The sequence below is a fragment of the Leptosomus discolor genome, chromosome 1, assembly GCF_034619465.1.
Source record: "Leptosomus discolor isolate bLepDis1 chromosome 1, bLepDis1.hap2, whole genome shotgun sequence".
Lineage (NCBI taxonomy): Eukaryota > Metazoa > Chordata > Aves > Leptosomiformes > Leptosomidae > Leptosomus > Leptosomus discolor.
The window spans coordinates 46,367,019-46,382,763 of record NC_141391.1 but is presented as its reverse complement, the minus strand read 5'-3'; the positions used below and the strand labels follow the sequence as shown (position 1 = coordinate 46,382,763).

The following is a 15,745-nucleotide window of genomic DNA, read 5'->3' as shown; positions in this document are numbered from 1 at the left end:
TTTAAGTGCATTTTGAGCGCACAAACTTTAACAAAGACATTGCAAACCCCTAAAAACAACAGTTTGGATAGGAGATTCAACACAAGGTCTTAAATTTTTCTTATCTCAGCCAAAGGGAATCAAGACAGGGTTCTTCACAATCTACCACATCAATCAGAGCAGATGAACTCTGAATTTTATGATTATATGGGTAGCAAAAGAACCAGTATAAGGTAAAAATCATTCTTTTCACATGGGCTTTGACAGCAAGCAAAACAAAGAAAACAAATGAATATGTTCTCCAAACTAAGAATAAAATTAAACCCCCAAGAGACTGTTTAGAGTTGATGCTGTAATGTATAACAAATCATAAAACTCAGGCTATTTCTTTACTATTTTGTTTTGATCCCTTACCTTAGTCAAGGCTTGACCTAGTAACTTCTCAAATGCTTTAAGATTGAGGTACGGACCATTATAATGAGGGTTACTTTGAGCTTTTCTCCCAAGCCAGTATAATGTAATCAAAACCTAAAAAACAAACAAAATGCACCAATACAAACTTAATCACTTTCCTCTCATACCATATACCAGTATAAAAGAATCTCAGCAAGCTGTTAGAGGTGTTTTCCACAATGAACTGTAAAATCTCATTTACAGTATTAGCTATGATCTCCAAAGCCAATTAAAGTGTTATGATGCATCTCATGTATCTCAAGTAACCAAATATAAGTACTGTTTCTAATTATTACATTTATATGGGAAAGTAAGCTGCATAGAGATCATCGTAAGATGGCACTAATTTGCATCAGATAAATGAACAGCTGCAGAATAAAGTAAACTTGATAGTGCCATAAACAGAAGTGTTTTAAAAATATTTAATCAGAATTAGTGTGAAATTGCTTCAGAGAGCATTGAAATAGATGTGTCTTACATTTTTCACTCTTCTGTTGGTCTCCTCTGGTCTGAAGCAGGGCAGGGAGCAAGAAAAACAAAACAAAAAGTTTTAAAATATATGACTTAAAATTTAGTTATTACTTAACATTTAAAAGGTTTCAAGCCCAACTAGAGGCCAGCACAAAATATGCAACTATGACTGTTCCAAAAGAAATAAAAAGCATTTGCTTTGAACTGATAGTCATAACTCTGTACTATTTCAATTGCTACACAGAAAGCAAGAAACTAGGTGATGTATTATAGTTTCTGATTTGAGAGGTACTCAGAAAGGCTCTAGGCTTTTTTACTTAGCTACGGTTTTTAGATACCAACAAAATAAAAGTGAAAAACAAGTTAATGACTTTAGGAAATATAGTCTCTGTTAGTCAGGAAGATTTTTCAATTCCCTATGAAAGCAGATTCAATTGTTACTTTTTCCCTGATTGTATTATGTTTTCTAAAATATTTGCCTCAGACACAGAATGCTTCAGCCTAGAGTGATGTTTTCAGACAAAAAAAAATGAGCAACTGAAACTGGGACATCTGGAGAGAGACGTTGCAGGGTGGAAGGAGGGGTTTAGTTTGCTTTTTGTAAGATACGCGTTTCTCAAAAAAATATTAAATAATTATGCAACTGCTAACATTAATAGCGAACTTTTTTTTTAATATATACAGCAAATTTCTAGAACACCTTGGAAATGCACCAATGCACACTCGCAGTGATCCTGTTCTCCTCCTGCTCATTTTAAGAACAAGAAGAAACAAATGGGAGCCTCCCAAGTGTGGGGTACTACAGACTCAGCCCTCAGATGTAAATACTCAGGGCTGCCTGCAGACAGCAGCTGAGCAATGCTCCTGCCCTCACTACCAGCGGCTACAGAAAGGCAAATGGCTTAAATACACCAAAACAACTTTTCACTTGCCCCAGATGTTGTTGTTTTAGGGCTGGTTCAACAGCCAGCTTCACATGCAGCACGGTGAAGGGGTTCAAACAAAAAAGCAGACAATTAACATACAGCAGCAGAAAGACCTGTGTAAAAGCCCTGTAACAGGTCAGACCAATGATGTCATCAGGGCACTCATGCTGTTTCTGACCATCTAGGAACAAGCTAGTCAAAGGTTGCAGGGAAAGGGAGACTAAACCATTTAGGGGACAGTTACGAGTTAGCAAAACAATAACAGGGCCCTGTCAGCATAGATGGCACTCTTCATGGAAACGCAGTATTTGATGCAACGTGACAACTGGCAGAAACACAGACCATCCCTCCTTCTCTTTCTTCCTGAGCGTGCCCACTCCCACTTGGTGTGGCCATAATTGCCTTGCCCATCCCCACACGACGGGCCTCTTTCCCCCTAAAGAAATCAGGCTGCCAGGAACACAAAGTCCTGAGACAGATCCGACCTGCACAGTCCTTGCCCTAATATCGCATGCCAGAGATGCTACTGGCTTTGTAGTCAGTGATCTCTCTCATGGGTAAGAAGGAACCCTACTCCTTTAATGTGAAATGTTTACACTTTTTTTTTAAAAATAAAAACCCTTCTGAAACACATTGTTCTTTTTTCATGGGAGATTATTTTTGAAAAAAATTTCTCCTTTCTTTTCTTCAGTCTGAAGATTTTTCCAATGTCCATGCTGCAGGACACACCATAGCTGTGACCTAATGTGCTGGCTAGAGACAGGTTAGTTTCCCAAGCAAAGGATGGAAAATTATTCTTGTGGCGGTACATATCAACGTTACACTTCCCATACCCAAAGCAGAGCATTTTAAAGTTTTACATTCGTTAGCTTCAAGGTCTAAAAGCCTTTCATTAATTTCTGCTGTTATTTGCAATTATAAAAGCAGAGGCCATGTATGCCCTTGCTAAGGATGCCTTAAAGTTTGCTTCCAAACTTCAGCATTCTGGTAAGGAGCAAAAAACTCTGCCCTTAGTCAACTGGAGTCTGTATCCAAGAGGCTGCCAACCTTCACATAGAGCAAAGCTACATGACTGAACATGATGTCCACTTCTGCTTTCCATGAGTTCTCTGGGATCACTTAGGTCAACCATTTCCAACAGGAGCAACCTGGAAAATATCTCTCAAATGTGGCATGAAAGTCTAAAGGCCATAAGATAACAATATGTGGGAGTTGTTATAATAGTTATGAAGCGCAACTGCATGATTCCACATTGAAAACTGATGCAAAAAGATGTGAAATAACCACCAGTAGAGAAATAATACCTTCCATGTAAATCATCTGATCTACGTCAATCCTTTAGCAAACAGAAAAAAGACAAATGGGACAGAAGTAGCTCTCCCTTGTTAGTAGGTGATACACTTAAAGACCAAATACCTCCTTTACACCTGAACACAACGCATATTCACAGATGTCATGCCTAGCCAGCACAGACTGACAGATATTTCTCTAACAAGGACCAATCTACAAGAATAAAACAAAGTGACATGGTAGGTCGGCAGGCTGAGCCACAGCTCAAGGAATTTATTCTCAGCTCTACTGTTTGCTCAAGGTTAAATAGCAAAATTAGTCACCAAGGCCCTAGCCTGCCAATACAAAAGCTTTGGCAGCAGCTCTAGCTTAAGGATTTCCTGGTCTCCCTTTCCCTTCCAGCCACTCCTGTTTGCTGCCCCCATGGTTATACCAACACGACTCTGAATCACGCAGCGGTTCCACGTTGTGCATCAGGACCAGAGGCCTTTCTTTAGGTTTTTCCTAATATACATTTTCAAACCCCAACCTAACTTGGTCATCTGTCTCAGAGCACTCTTGTACAAGCGATTGTCAGCACTGCTGCAGAGGCCACACGTTGCTGCAGAGGAGAGGGCAGGGGCTTGGGGGAGAAGGACCCTGCTCCGCACGGCAGTATGGTGAGAGTCCCCACATGACAAAACATCAGCCAGAGGCACTCTGTGCTGCCCCTTCATCTGCTGATGCTTAGCTCTGAGGAGTGAGGAAAGCTTGCTAGTATTATTTTAATGCACTTTGAGGTACCTTAGAAATTAAAAAAATATACTGTACAAGACAGTCATATACCTCACAGTAGCTAGCAGATCACCGTACTTTAAGAAATCATGAACTAGGATTTAACCAATTATAAAATATGTTCATTGGCAATGCTGACACACATACATCTCTCCAGTGACTCCTTACAAAAGAGCAGTGCATGTTAAGTAGCTATGTTTGGGTTGATTTATTTCAAATCAGCACAAATATACCCGATAGTTTGGATTTCGTTTTCCTAACACATTATATGGTTTGGTTCCCCTACATCCTAATGTGTGTTAAATTACAGAAACTATCAATTCATTATGTGAAATGTACTCTGACACTTCATTTAGTTATTTTCCAGCGATAACATCAATGTGGAGCTCGAGACAAAATCCAAGATACCAAGAAGTTCGATCAAAATTCTGGAGAATGATTTTACAGCACCCCATTCAGAAAGCATGGCTTTCTGAGGGTCTCTTTCTCATGTAGAAACATATTTACAGTACAGATATCAATCTATGATTAAAAAGAAAAAAGCTAGGTCAAAGAATCCCCCTCCCATAAACGAGTGTAATCTGCTGAGAAGAGGCCACGCGGTCATGCCCAAAGAGATAAGACAAATCCAAATCCATTTACGGGGAGAAAGAAGGGACAGAGTCACTCCCATTGATAGAAAGGAATGTGCCAGTGACAAATGCACCCTGCCCAGTGCCAAACCCTTCCCTTGATGACGAATACTCCGAAACCCCAACAGCTGCCAAAGCTATCTGTTTTCCATCCCTTCCTCTGTTCCACAAATCCCATGAACACAGGACTTTAACAGATTTCTGTTTAAAAAGAAATATCGGTGCTATCCCTTTGAACTTCCATCCACCAAGGAAGCATTTCCACCTCTCAGATGCCCTTTGAAGGACTTGGAAGAGCCATATCCTGGACTGGGCGCCAGAGTGGATCATCAGGCTGCAGAACAAGCCCACTCCCAAGCTTCTTGCCAAGCTCCAGGCACTCCAGCCCAACACAAACCAGCTTCACTTACACTTCCGAGGAGGACGTCGGAGGGTTTGAAGGATTCTCCGCCCCCACCAAGGTATGCTGCGCAGGAGATGAACGCTGGCTGTCCAACTAGCAGCGGGCTTGTGCTAAATTTCAACCTCCTTCGCCACCTACTCAACTGCTATTAATATTGCCGTTATCGGATTTCACTGAATTCCCACGTGCTGCTGAGAATAGAAAGGCTCCAGTGGAAGATGGGGCTGCCGCATGGGTACAGAAACATGAGGACATTCCTCCAGCACTTAGATTCTTAGCGAAGTGATATTCAACCCCAAGAGCCACGGTTCACTGCCGAGATTGCTGGAAATAAAATGGTCAGGTTATGACAGCAGTGTTCAAGAACAGCTTTTGGAAATGCACCTTTCTATCTGACTATAAGTAGAATATGTATTTTCCACAGCAACGTATCCACCAGACCCAATGCCACTTACATCATAACAGCACACAGAGTCAGGTATAAAATGATGGCAGAAAGTGTTTCTCCATACCTCTAACAAAACCACCGGCTAGCAGCAAGGAGCTCCGTGGGTCCTGATGACCAAGTAGCCTGTCCCTATTCTGTGCCCTTGCTTGATGAAAGGGCTGAGGGGTGGAGAAGAGATACCAAAGAGGGGAAAGGCGGAGAGGGAATGCAGACGGCCAACACCCTCCATGGGAAAGTGTCCCCGTCCATCGCCTCAGAGCCCATCCTCTCGTACTGCCTCTTGAGCATGGCACTTCCTTGCTAATCTGACCCATTATGCTGCCATGCTATTCTTAAGTCCCTTATCAAAACAAAAACAGGCACTTACAGAAATGTGCATCAGCCCCAGCAAGTCACCAGGCACTAACATTATCCATTTCTTCATGCGCTTTTCCGACTCCTCCCTAGGTGGTCTATTTCTGCCAGCTTCCTCATATCCCACTCTAACCAACTGGTTCTCCTGAAGAGAAAACTAATATTCAGAATAGTGTAGGACAGAAAGCATACCTGTTAAATAAAAAATAAAAATAACCCCCCTGAAACCATCCCCAGAAGAACAAGCCTATGCAGAGAAGCCTGACTGATAACCTAGGCACTCCTTGGCTCTCATATCAGAGGTGGGCAGGGGAAGAGGGATGAAGCATTGCTGCAGCAAAAACTTGCAGGGAAAGAAGACTGAGAGGAACCTGCAGCTTCCTGCTCAAACGTTAACTTCTATGAAAGAAATTTAAAGTATTTATAATAAGTAGCATAGCTTTGTTGACCGGTCCCTTTCTGTGTCTTTATCCTGTTCCATTCCTAAAACCCCTAAGAGTCAGCAGCTTCACTAATTACAGATTAGTAAACTTGATATTTCTATTGTTTTGTTTGTTTTTTCCAGAGCAAATCTAGAATTTTTCCCCAGTTTGTATTGGTTACTTTAAATTCCAGGTCTAGACTGCTAGTTATGCAAAAATAACTAGCGCATTATTTTATTTCTGAAAGCTACCAGTCACATGCCGCATACTTTGGACAAGAAACATGAGAACATCCACTGACTTTTATAAGAAATGATGGATTCTCTGCACAAAGAATCAGAAGTTGCAGAGTTGAGTCCAAGCTCACATGGACTGTTAGGAGATCTCAAAGAAAATCAAACAGTTTGTTCACATTCAAAAGTATGTTTGAATTTCAGACGTGAAATAATTGCTTTTCAAGAAAAAACACTTCAAAATGTAAATAGATTGATAGATAGCTATCATATCATTACTTACACACCCTATAGACTTTTGTAACTTCCAAAGTAGTGGTCTTTAGAACCTGGAGCATATTACTTCACTGAATCTCTCCTCCTTTTATCTCCCTGTTTTTGTTTTGTTTTTTAACCTGTACATAATTCAGTTGACCCTTGCACCAGTTATACTAAATGTTATAACTTACATGTTTTCCTTCCTTGTACCTTCTCAAAATTTTGAGATTTTACATTCCCTGATGCCCTCCCCCCCCGCCCCCCGAATCAACAGACTTGAGCTCATCCTGTCGATCACCAGGATCATCACCTACATTAACTTCTCTTGCATTTAGTTTTGAAGCCTTTACCTTCATCCCTGTGCCCTGCCCCCCTCCCCCCCCCGCCAAACTAGACCATATTGTGTATGTTTTGTAGATTCATTTGAAAAGAAATCACACAATTGTGCTAGCATTCTTTCCAAAAGGAACAGCTGATACATCTGGGGAAGTCACTCTCAAAAATAAGTATCAAAATAAGCAATTAAGTGCAATCCTGTACATTTTTAGAAATATATACAAAAACACGTGAAGGTGCAGCTGTTACCTAGCACAGAAATAGTTCAACAGCATTTTACAAAAAAAATATTCTGTATAAAGTGTATTTTTTGGTTTGGCTGAGCTGCAGCAACCATGGCAACTCACAGTTAGCATTTTTTCAAGACAATACCTAAATTCACTTTCTCTACTGCCTGATGCCTCTTTGCCATTATTAAATCAAATATTTCTGAAATTGTTGTCCTTTTTACTCCCACTCTTACACCTAACTGAAGTATTTAAACATCCCCTCTTCCCACAGGCAGATACCAGAGGTAATTTTATAGAATAGCCCTCAATACTGACTCATTTATTCCCTCTAAGCATTGCTCAGACACCTCTGCACCAACTCCGGGTATGGATAAACAAGTTACTGCAAGGTAAGTTAGGGTAAAAAATTTTCTGTCTCCCAACTACTCCATAGCAACTGCCCATGTGCACTCTCTTACCCTCATGATTAATACAATTGTTCAGTTTGGATACAGCATTCAGACGTGGACCCTTGGGAAGAGCTAGGATTTGGCAGGTTATACAACTCTGCTTGCTCAGAGAGAGATATTTTTATAGCCTCTATAATCAGAGAAGGGGGGGGGGGGGGGAAATCCCAAAACAAAACCTCAATTCAATCATTCCTCCCTTGCATTCAATCTCCTCCCTTGGTTCATGCCCAGGGAAAAGATATGGTATAGGTAATCCTTTGTTATTTTTGTGTCAAGCAAACAGGTGGTGATGTACAAGTGCCTTGTGTATAAGCAAAACAGTTTACCACAGCTTATAACACTCAATAGCAAAGTTTATTTAATTTCTGGGGATGTGCAAAAAAAAAAAAGATAGCAACCATAACTCACATCTATACTGTATAATTTATACCAGATATTTGGCAATGAACACGTCCGCTCATAAAGAGAAAAAGATGCCTGTCAGTAACTTATACCGGGTATTGCTATGTTCACATATGTGCTAACATTGAGTTTCATGAGTCCAGATAGGTATCTGCTTGGTTTCTGTTGTTCTAACACATACATAGAAAACAATTCAGCGCAGAGGTGACTCACAGAGTTAACAGCAGAAACTACAGATGCCCTACCCACGGCCCATGAGTGGGAAGTAATCCAGACTTCAGTCCACTCCAGTCACCATCTCTTCAGGGGAGCCAAGACCCATAAATGCCAGGTATACCCATGAGGATGGATATATCCTCCTGAGAGAAGACAGACTCCTGCATTTTGGGGGTACGTGGGACATGCAGCACCTGGGAGTCACTTCACAGACTTCTGGTGGCTCATTTTTTCCCCTAAAGCAATTCCAATGCAGTGCTGGCCAAACTATTGTACAGGAGGACAGAGAATTGGGGCAGTGTCTAGCCCAGCCCCTCTTTTAATTGTCAAATTTTGCCATATTATTAAAGAACAAATGCTTTAGCAGTTTAAAGGGTGATTACTAAAAGCACAGCTTTTGGGAAAGTGTCATAAAGCTAGGATTTTGGAAAGAATTTAGGTTTATTTATAGAGATGGACAGAGCAAAGATGACAAAATGGAGGTACAAGGTAAGTACAATTTATTCCATGATAAAGACTTTGGAAACAAGTTAAAGTGATGTTGGAATTTGTCCTTAAGTAGAAATAAATCACTACTGCATGACTGGACCATTTAGTTTAGTCTCTACATTTGGAATAGAAACTTTAAAGGACTACTGGCTTTTCTCAGTAATATTTTGGCAAAAATATTTCACAAGTAAATAAGAAGCACTGAACAAATTATAATGCTTCCTTTTTGAAATGTTGCCGTATTTCCTCTGTTTCTTTGGGTTACCCTAGCAACACAGAGCACAACATCACTCATCACACAGAGCACAAAAGTATGAAACGCAGGCTGAATCTGACTTCTCTCTATTGAAGTCAGTTGTCTATTAACTTAGGTTGATGCATATATGCCCAAAAGAAGCAAGGTACACAGATAAAACTGAACTTGATCATTTACTACATTTTCTTGATCTGCCTTCATTTGTGAAAACATATTTAGAGCCAGGAAAGAGCACTTCAATGCAGAGTAAAATGTTAATCTATTTATCCTTATCAGAAGAATACTGAAATAGGATGTATTCCCTTGAATGAGCTATCCCAGAAGACATGGCATGAAAGAGCAACACAATTTAAAGCAAAAACAAGATACAAAAATCAAGTAAAATTCACTACACTTGGCAAAAATGTGCCCTTTTGTCTTGGGGAGCAGACAAGATCTAAGATAAGCAGATATTCTCCATTTTTGCTACTATTCTCACCTCCCATCCTCAGCTCCTCCAACATCCACACGTAAGGCAGCTCCTTAAAGACAGAAGTATGCTAATTCAGGTTCCTTGTTGCTTCAGATTTATTTCTGTAACATTTGAAATGACTAAATTCAATTTGTTGCTATCAGTATTACTGGATAAGTACTAGCTTTTTTTATTAGCTTTTTTTGGGGGGGAAAGAGAACTTGTCCACCTCAGTGGACAACAGTGCTTTAAGGCTACTTAGAACAGCCAAGTCAGAGGGTATTTTTAAACATTTGCTCAAAACATTAAGCTTTTTAGGCCAGGTTTTCTAGCCAAGTTTTCAATGTTGGAAAAATGAATGCTGCTTTACTGCAAAGTGAGAGAATGGGTAAAAGTCCAAGTATTTGCTTTGCCAGAATGTTAGAAAGCTTGTGTGGGAGGCAAAAAAGGGGGGCGGGGGGGTTGGGGAGAAAAGAAAAGGTTAAGCATGTCTGACCATACACCTCTGAAGTTGGAGAATTTACATCAGTTCTGAGCATCTCAACCTACTGAAACCAAATGTACTATTAGTCACTTAATACCTTCTGTTGTAAAGTTAGAGGAGTCTGAGAATAAAAACTTGAACAAAATTAATGATATGGGAAAACAATCCCAGCCAGGGAACTATAGATGATCTCACACCTCTTTCACTGGTACTCATGAAGTATATAATTTGTACCACAAAACTGATGACTGAGGGGAAAAAAAGCTTAATGCACCAATTAAGACACCACCAAAATGCTCCAACAAGCTATTGCAACTAAGTCTGGTGGTAGGGAGGGAGTGGAACAAAATGATCCAATTCTGCTCCAAGTGAGGCCATGGCAATATTCCCAACATCTTTAATGAGTGCATGAGTAAATGCTAAATTAGGAATCTTCCTTCTCATGAGAAAGAAGATACTATATGCACCAAGTCTTGGAAACTACAGTTAGCCATCTGCAGAATTTCACCAACTGTGTTGCCAGATGAAGCACTGGAGAAGTAGGCTGCTCAAAACACACACGGTGGTTGTAAGCTATCCTTCCCAGAAGCCAATCAAACCACAAAGCCAAACACAAAAGGAACCCTTGGGCTCTGGAACAGGCTACTCTACAAATCCTTTCCCAAATAATCCTCATCATTTCTACACAAAGACCAGGCAGTCTTTTTGACTCAGATAAGGTTAACAGAAACCTTGAGACTCTCATCTAGGAATTCACAGCTTCTGAATACTAAGGGTCTCTTGAAAACCCTGTGAATGGCAATCATTATTGCATTCAATCACTGCAAAGACTTAAACTAACGGTTAAACTGCAAAGTATGTCAATGGCACCACTTTGTCCACGAAGGATGAGCTTCGTAAGGGACAGTAGGCATGTTACATTAGGGACCCCTAAATCCAGACCTGCTACCTTGGAAGTGTCTATGGAAGCAGCCCTTTTGATCTCAATTTTTTTAGCCCTATTTGATTCAGAAATCCCCACGACAACAGTGCTGTCACTATATTCTCCGCTTTACAACTCAATGAAAAGACAAGACCTTATCACCCCCCAATTAAGACTGATAATCTAGACAGGCTGAGAAATGCAAAGACAGTTCAATAAAACTAATCGGATGTTTCTCCTCTCAATTACACTTAATTTTAGTGTAGCCTGCCTGAAACAAATTACAACTGGGGAAGAATCACAGGGGAAGCCATCTCAGAGGTCTCACCACCAACGTGCACATTGCAACAGTGAGACTCAGAATAACTTCCAAGGCCTCTCCTTTTCACCTCCAGGCTAACAGAGCTACAAGAAGTAGTTAACTCAGTGCAATGGATGAATAGCCAGTAGCCTCCTCCAATGAGGAGAGGATAAATCAGTCTCTGCTGATGGTTTAGGAATAGGTTGTCAAACTGCAGCAAATCTCAGCTGTTCCTTGACAGGATAGCAACCACCATAAGGTACAGGAGAAAAGAACAGGATAGAAATACCTTCACCCTTTGACCCACAGATAGCATACACAGGAGACAACCTTGAGCAACGTTACAATGTTTGGTTGCCAGGTGGCAAACTGTTGGCCACATTATCCAAACAACACCGAAAATTTTTTGCAATATACTTTCACTTTCTTGCTGCATAGCATTAGACAGGTGGAGAAGGCCATGGAAAAAAAATAGCTGGTGTGCTCTTAACATATTATCCTCTCTACATTTCAGTATAGATGCACTTAGTGGCCAAATTAACCTACTAGAGTATACATTTTAAAAATAAATTTAATAAAAGTCACTTTTGTAGTTGATTTTTGGCAAGTGAAGGTACGAAGACATGCACAGTCTCCATCGTCAAGGAAATACATTTATAGCAGAGTAGTACAGTGTACAAGTTTTCCAAGATACTCAAAAATAGCTTATACTGCAGTATAAGTTATGCAAGCCTCATCTTTAATAACATAAATCAGTACTATCAAAAACAGCCCTTGACATAACAGATCAGCCATCTGTTTGATGATAATTTATTGGAAGACACTGATTCAGAACCACTGCAGTAGTCAGATATTTATTGCTCAAAGAGAACGAAGATGAATGTGAAGTCTTCTGCCACACTGCATTTAAAGCTCTTTGCTTGGAACATAGCACATTGAGTACATACAAAATTATTTACCCCAAAAGTTTTTTCAGTTAGGAAAGAATCTGTGGAAGCTTTTGCTAGGGAAAGAAATCCAGAACTGTTGCATGAACTCTGGACAGAATGTCATGTATGTAATTATTTGAACTATTATTAAAAGTAATGCAGTTATTACTTAAGCCCCTAAAGCAAAAACCCTAACAGACCCAGGGTAAGTATGCAGGTGAATATATTTGAACTTTTTTGTATAATAAAGTTACCAACAGAAACCAGGCAACGCTTCAAAAAGGAAATCCACCAAGAAAAGAATAATAAATTAAAAGCACAGAGGTACCATTCTTTGCAAAGAGAAAAAACAAACTCCTGTCAAAAGCACTCCCAAATTGTTTCTCTTTTTAAGCAGCGACATTGAAATTTTATCATTGACGATGCTGATAGCATAGAAATCAGCAGACTGGATGTGAAGTAAACAGGCCTTTCAAAATACATAAATGCACATTTAAATTCATTCTGTGCTGAGTTACAATGTGTAAAATCTCAAAAACACTCATTTTAAGTGTCATACCAGTTCCCCTCAAAAACATGTTCACTAACACACTCATGCTTCCAGAGCAACTTACAGAAACAAAAAACAGTTTGAAATTCTCCCTTCTTCAAAAAGGCTTTTATTTTTGCTAATTTTGGCTTGCATAGAGGATCCTATGTTTCACAGGTACAACCAAGCCTTGCCAAAGTGCTTTCACGAGTTGAAGACTGGCCAGGGAGTACCACCAGTGGTGAGAGAACTTTAGTCAAACCAAAAAGCAATTTTCTATGAAAAATTAAACATATAGTTATCCAATGAGCACAATATCACGGTATTTACCCTCTTAAATAATTATTAACTTCATTGCAGGCACAAAGATTAGAATGGACAGCAACTTGCTTTGTTTAATAAATCAACTTATTTTTCTCCCCATCTTTTACAAGGCTTTTAAATTGACCATCCATACCCAGTTTGTCTTATATTCTTGTCTTTGTCCCTGTATCCTGCTGTGTTGGCCATCACTTAAGTGAGCCACATGCTTTTGAATCCTGGCTACAAACTAATTTCTGCTATATCCTCCACCACTAAGGAAAAGCACAAGATTATTAGAAAAAAATTATTACCCACTAATTATTTTTTGTACGTAAGGACCAGGGCATTACATACATTACTAAGAAAATGCATGGAAACCTCTACAGCTACCTTTTGTAATACCATTAAAGACTAATCTTTTACAATCGTCACCTGCCCTCTACTTCAAAGCCTGCATTCTGAGGCTGACCCAGTGTCGCTGTTTGTTTTGTGTGTTGCCTGGCAGAGACGTTTGAGCAATGGAGAATGAAAACAACGAGAAATCATCTTCACCAGGTATCCCAAATTAGCTGGAGAGTTATCAGAAGGCTATTCTGAACAACGGCAGTGGTGGCACTCAGACCACTCACAGCCAAGGAACTAGAAACTGAGAAGTTGCCACCCCCTCTTCATTTACAGTAAAAGCAGATTCTAGAGTATTTTACAGGTAAAGATTGATCTTAATACACTTGTTTTAAAGCTGAAGGGAGTCTTCATAATTAAACATACAGCATTAGCAAAGAAGTCCCAGTACCAAGAGCTGAAGTAATTAGCTAAAGTACTCTCTCATGGGTGAAGGTAGAAAAAATACTGTTCTAGTAGTTTTCTTCCACTGTTTTCACTGCGCCTTATTTCAGCTTATAAGGAACCCAGTCTCTCCTGCAACTACAGATGCACAAATAAAAGGAGTATGTTCCATCAAATGTTGTATGCCAAAACCTACACACAATTAAGCTTGACCAAACAGTTTCTAGGAGCTTGAACATATTTGCTTTCCTGACAAAAATTCTGCAAATAAGCTCCTTTTATAAGTAAGGTAGGCATGTCTTTGGTAAATGTCCATCAGAAAGATTCTTTCCCTGGGAGGAAAAAAAGTGATCTCTCCTCTGACTGATCAGACATCAATATGTCCTTTTTACATGATGGAAACGCCACAAACACATTCCTGGGCAACAGGAGACAAGAAGAAGTTTCCAGCGTTCACTGCTTGCCCACCAACTCTGAACGAGAATTAAGCCAATACAGAACCTTACAATTCAGGCTCCTCTTGGATCTGAAAAACAAAAAAACAACCCACCACCCAAAACTGTAGGTACAGAAATGGAAACCATTCTGCCATATGAAGTGTTGTATTTGAAAGTGAGAAATGCACGCCAGTGATGCTGACAATAAATTTCTATAGCTTCTCTAGCCCTAGTGACCAGCTAAGACTGATTCCTCCATCATAGTTAATAAAAGAAATAAAGGGCTCGATTCTTTCACATTAGCTTTGAATCAAGTTTTGCTGCAATTTCTTTTGTCCCTGCTACATTGTCCTCTAACAAGTTCTGTAGAGGAACATAGTAATTTAGGCAAAGCTCAGGTTAGATGGCTACATAAAGCAGCATGGTACAGAAATACTAAAACTCTTGCAGAGAGGAAAAGCTGGGTAAAGAAGAAAGCTGTGACATGATGCTACTCCAGCAGGACAGGATCGCAGGTGCCTACAACACACATTCCAGATGCGCCCACAGCTCTGAGTTAGTGCTTGCAGTATTACCAGAAAAGGCTGCTGTTCCCATGGCTCAGGTGTTAAGCCAACCCAGCATACCTTATCATGCAGACCTACCGAACTGATCAAGTAAAAAAAAAAGGAAGATATGTAATACCTGCACCAGTGTAGTCCTTTCTTCTTCAGAGACTATGCTACTTGGGAAGAAGTATTCACTGTTTTTTGACCTACTTCTACTTCAGCATTTTCACTTACGTGCTCATACTTGAGCTGCTTGAGGGAACCAAGCCTTTGTCTTTTATTCTCCTCATATATTGTTCTGGTCAGTTTGTATTACTATTCAGTTTTTCAAACCATTGTACTTTCTCACTGTAAAATGCATTCTTTGGGAGAAGACATATAGTAAAGGCTGAGAAGTGAATTTATTTAAATATACTGAGATCATTGTTAAGATTAAGATTTCCTATCTCTTCTCAGCCCTATTTCAGTTCAAGTTTGAGTTCAGTGAAGATTTTCCAACTTCTCAGATTAAGCTGTAGTTTAAGAATGGATTTTCAATCCTCTTTGGATTCAGATTCTTCTCATTTTTTACCTTGTTCAGCTTTCTCCTGCCCTTCTCTGTACTTTCAAGGAAATATACTTTGTGAGAAAGCCAAGAAGCACCAGCGCTTCACTCCAGCTTTTCTCCTGATAAAACTCAAGTCATTCAGGGCAGTAAGTTTACCAAGCTGCTTTGGCAGAAACCTGACACGGCATAAGCATGAAGTATCAGTCCTAGATTATTTTGAGGGTCTGAACGTGCACACTCTTCCAAAGTGGTACTGGCAAGCCAGGCAATGAGCTGATGTGTCCTCCTGGGTACACAGCCTCATGCACAGCTGAGAGCAGCTACTGTGTGCTCATTGCTCACACCATACCCAAGCAAGCCGAGCTTGGGAACACTTGCCTGGGTAACGTGTTTGGTGCCATCAGACCCTGGATTCACAGATTTAAAATCCTATCCAAACAATGAAAAAGAATACTGAACCAAAAAACAGAAGTAATTAACAAATGCA

At 40.0% G+C, this 15,745-nt stretch overlaps 1 protein-coding gene across 3 annotated transcripts in view; it reads right to left on the bottom strand.

Annotated features, from left to right (window-relative positions):
• Positions 1–15,745, bottom strand: part of LMO7 (LIM domain 7) — a 134,603-nt gene that overhangs the window by 44,307 nt on the left and 74,551 nt on the right. For all 3 annotated transcript variants that reach the window (XM_086482005.1, XM_086482004.1, XM_086482006.1), the window contains exons 5-6: positions 911–941; positions 394–507 (exon numbers count right to left, since the gene is read on the bottom strand). In XM_086482005.1, coding sequence (XP_086338131.1) covers positions 394–507; positions 911–941 — 145 coding nt within the window. The remainder of the gene's footprint in view (positions 1–393; positions 508–910; positions 942–15,745) is intronic.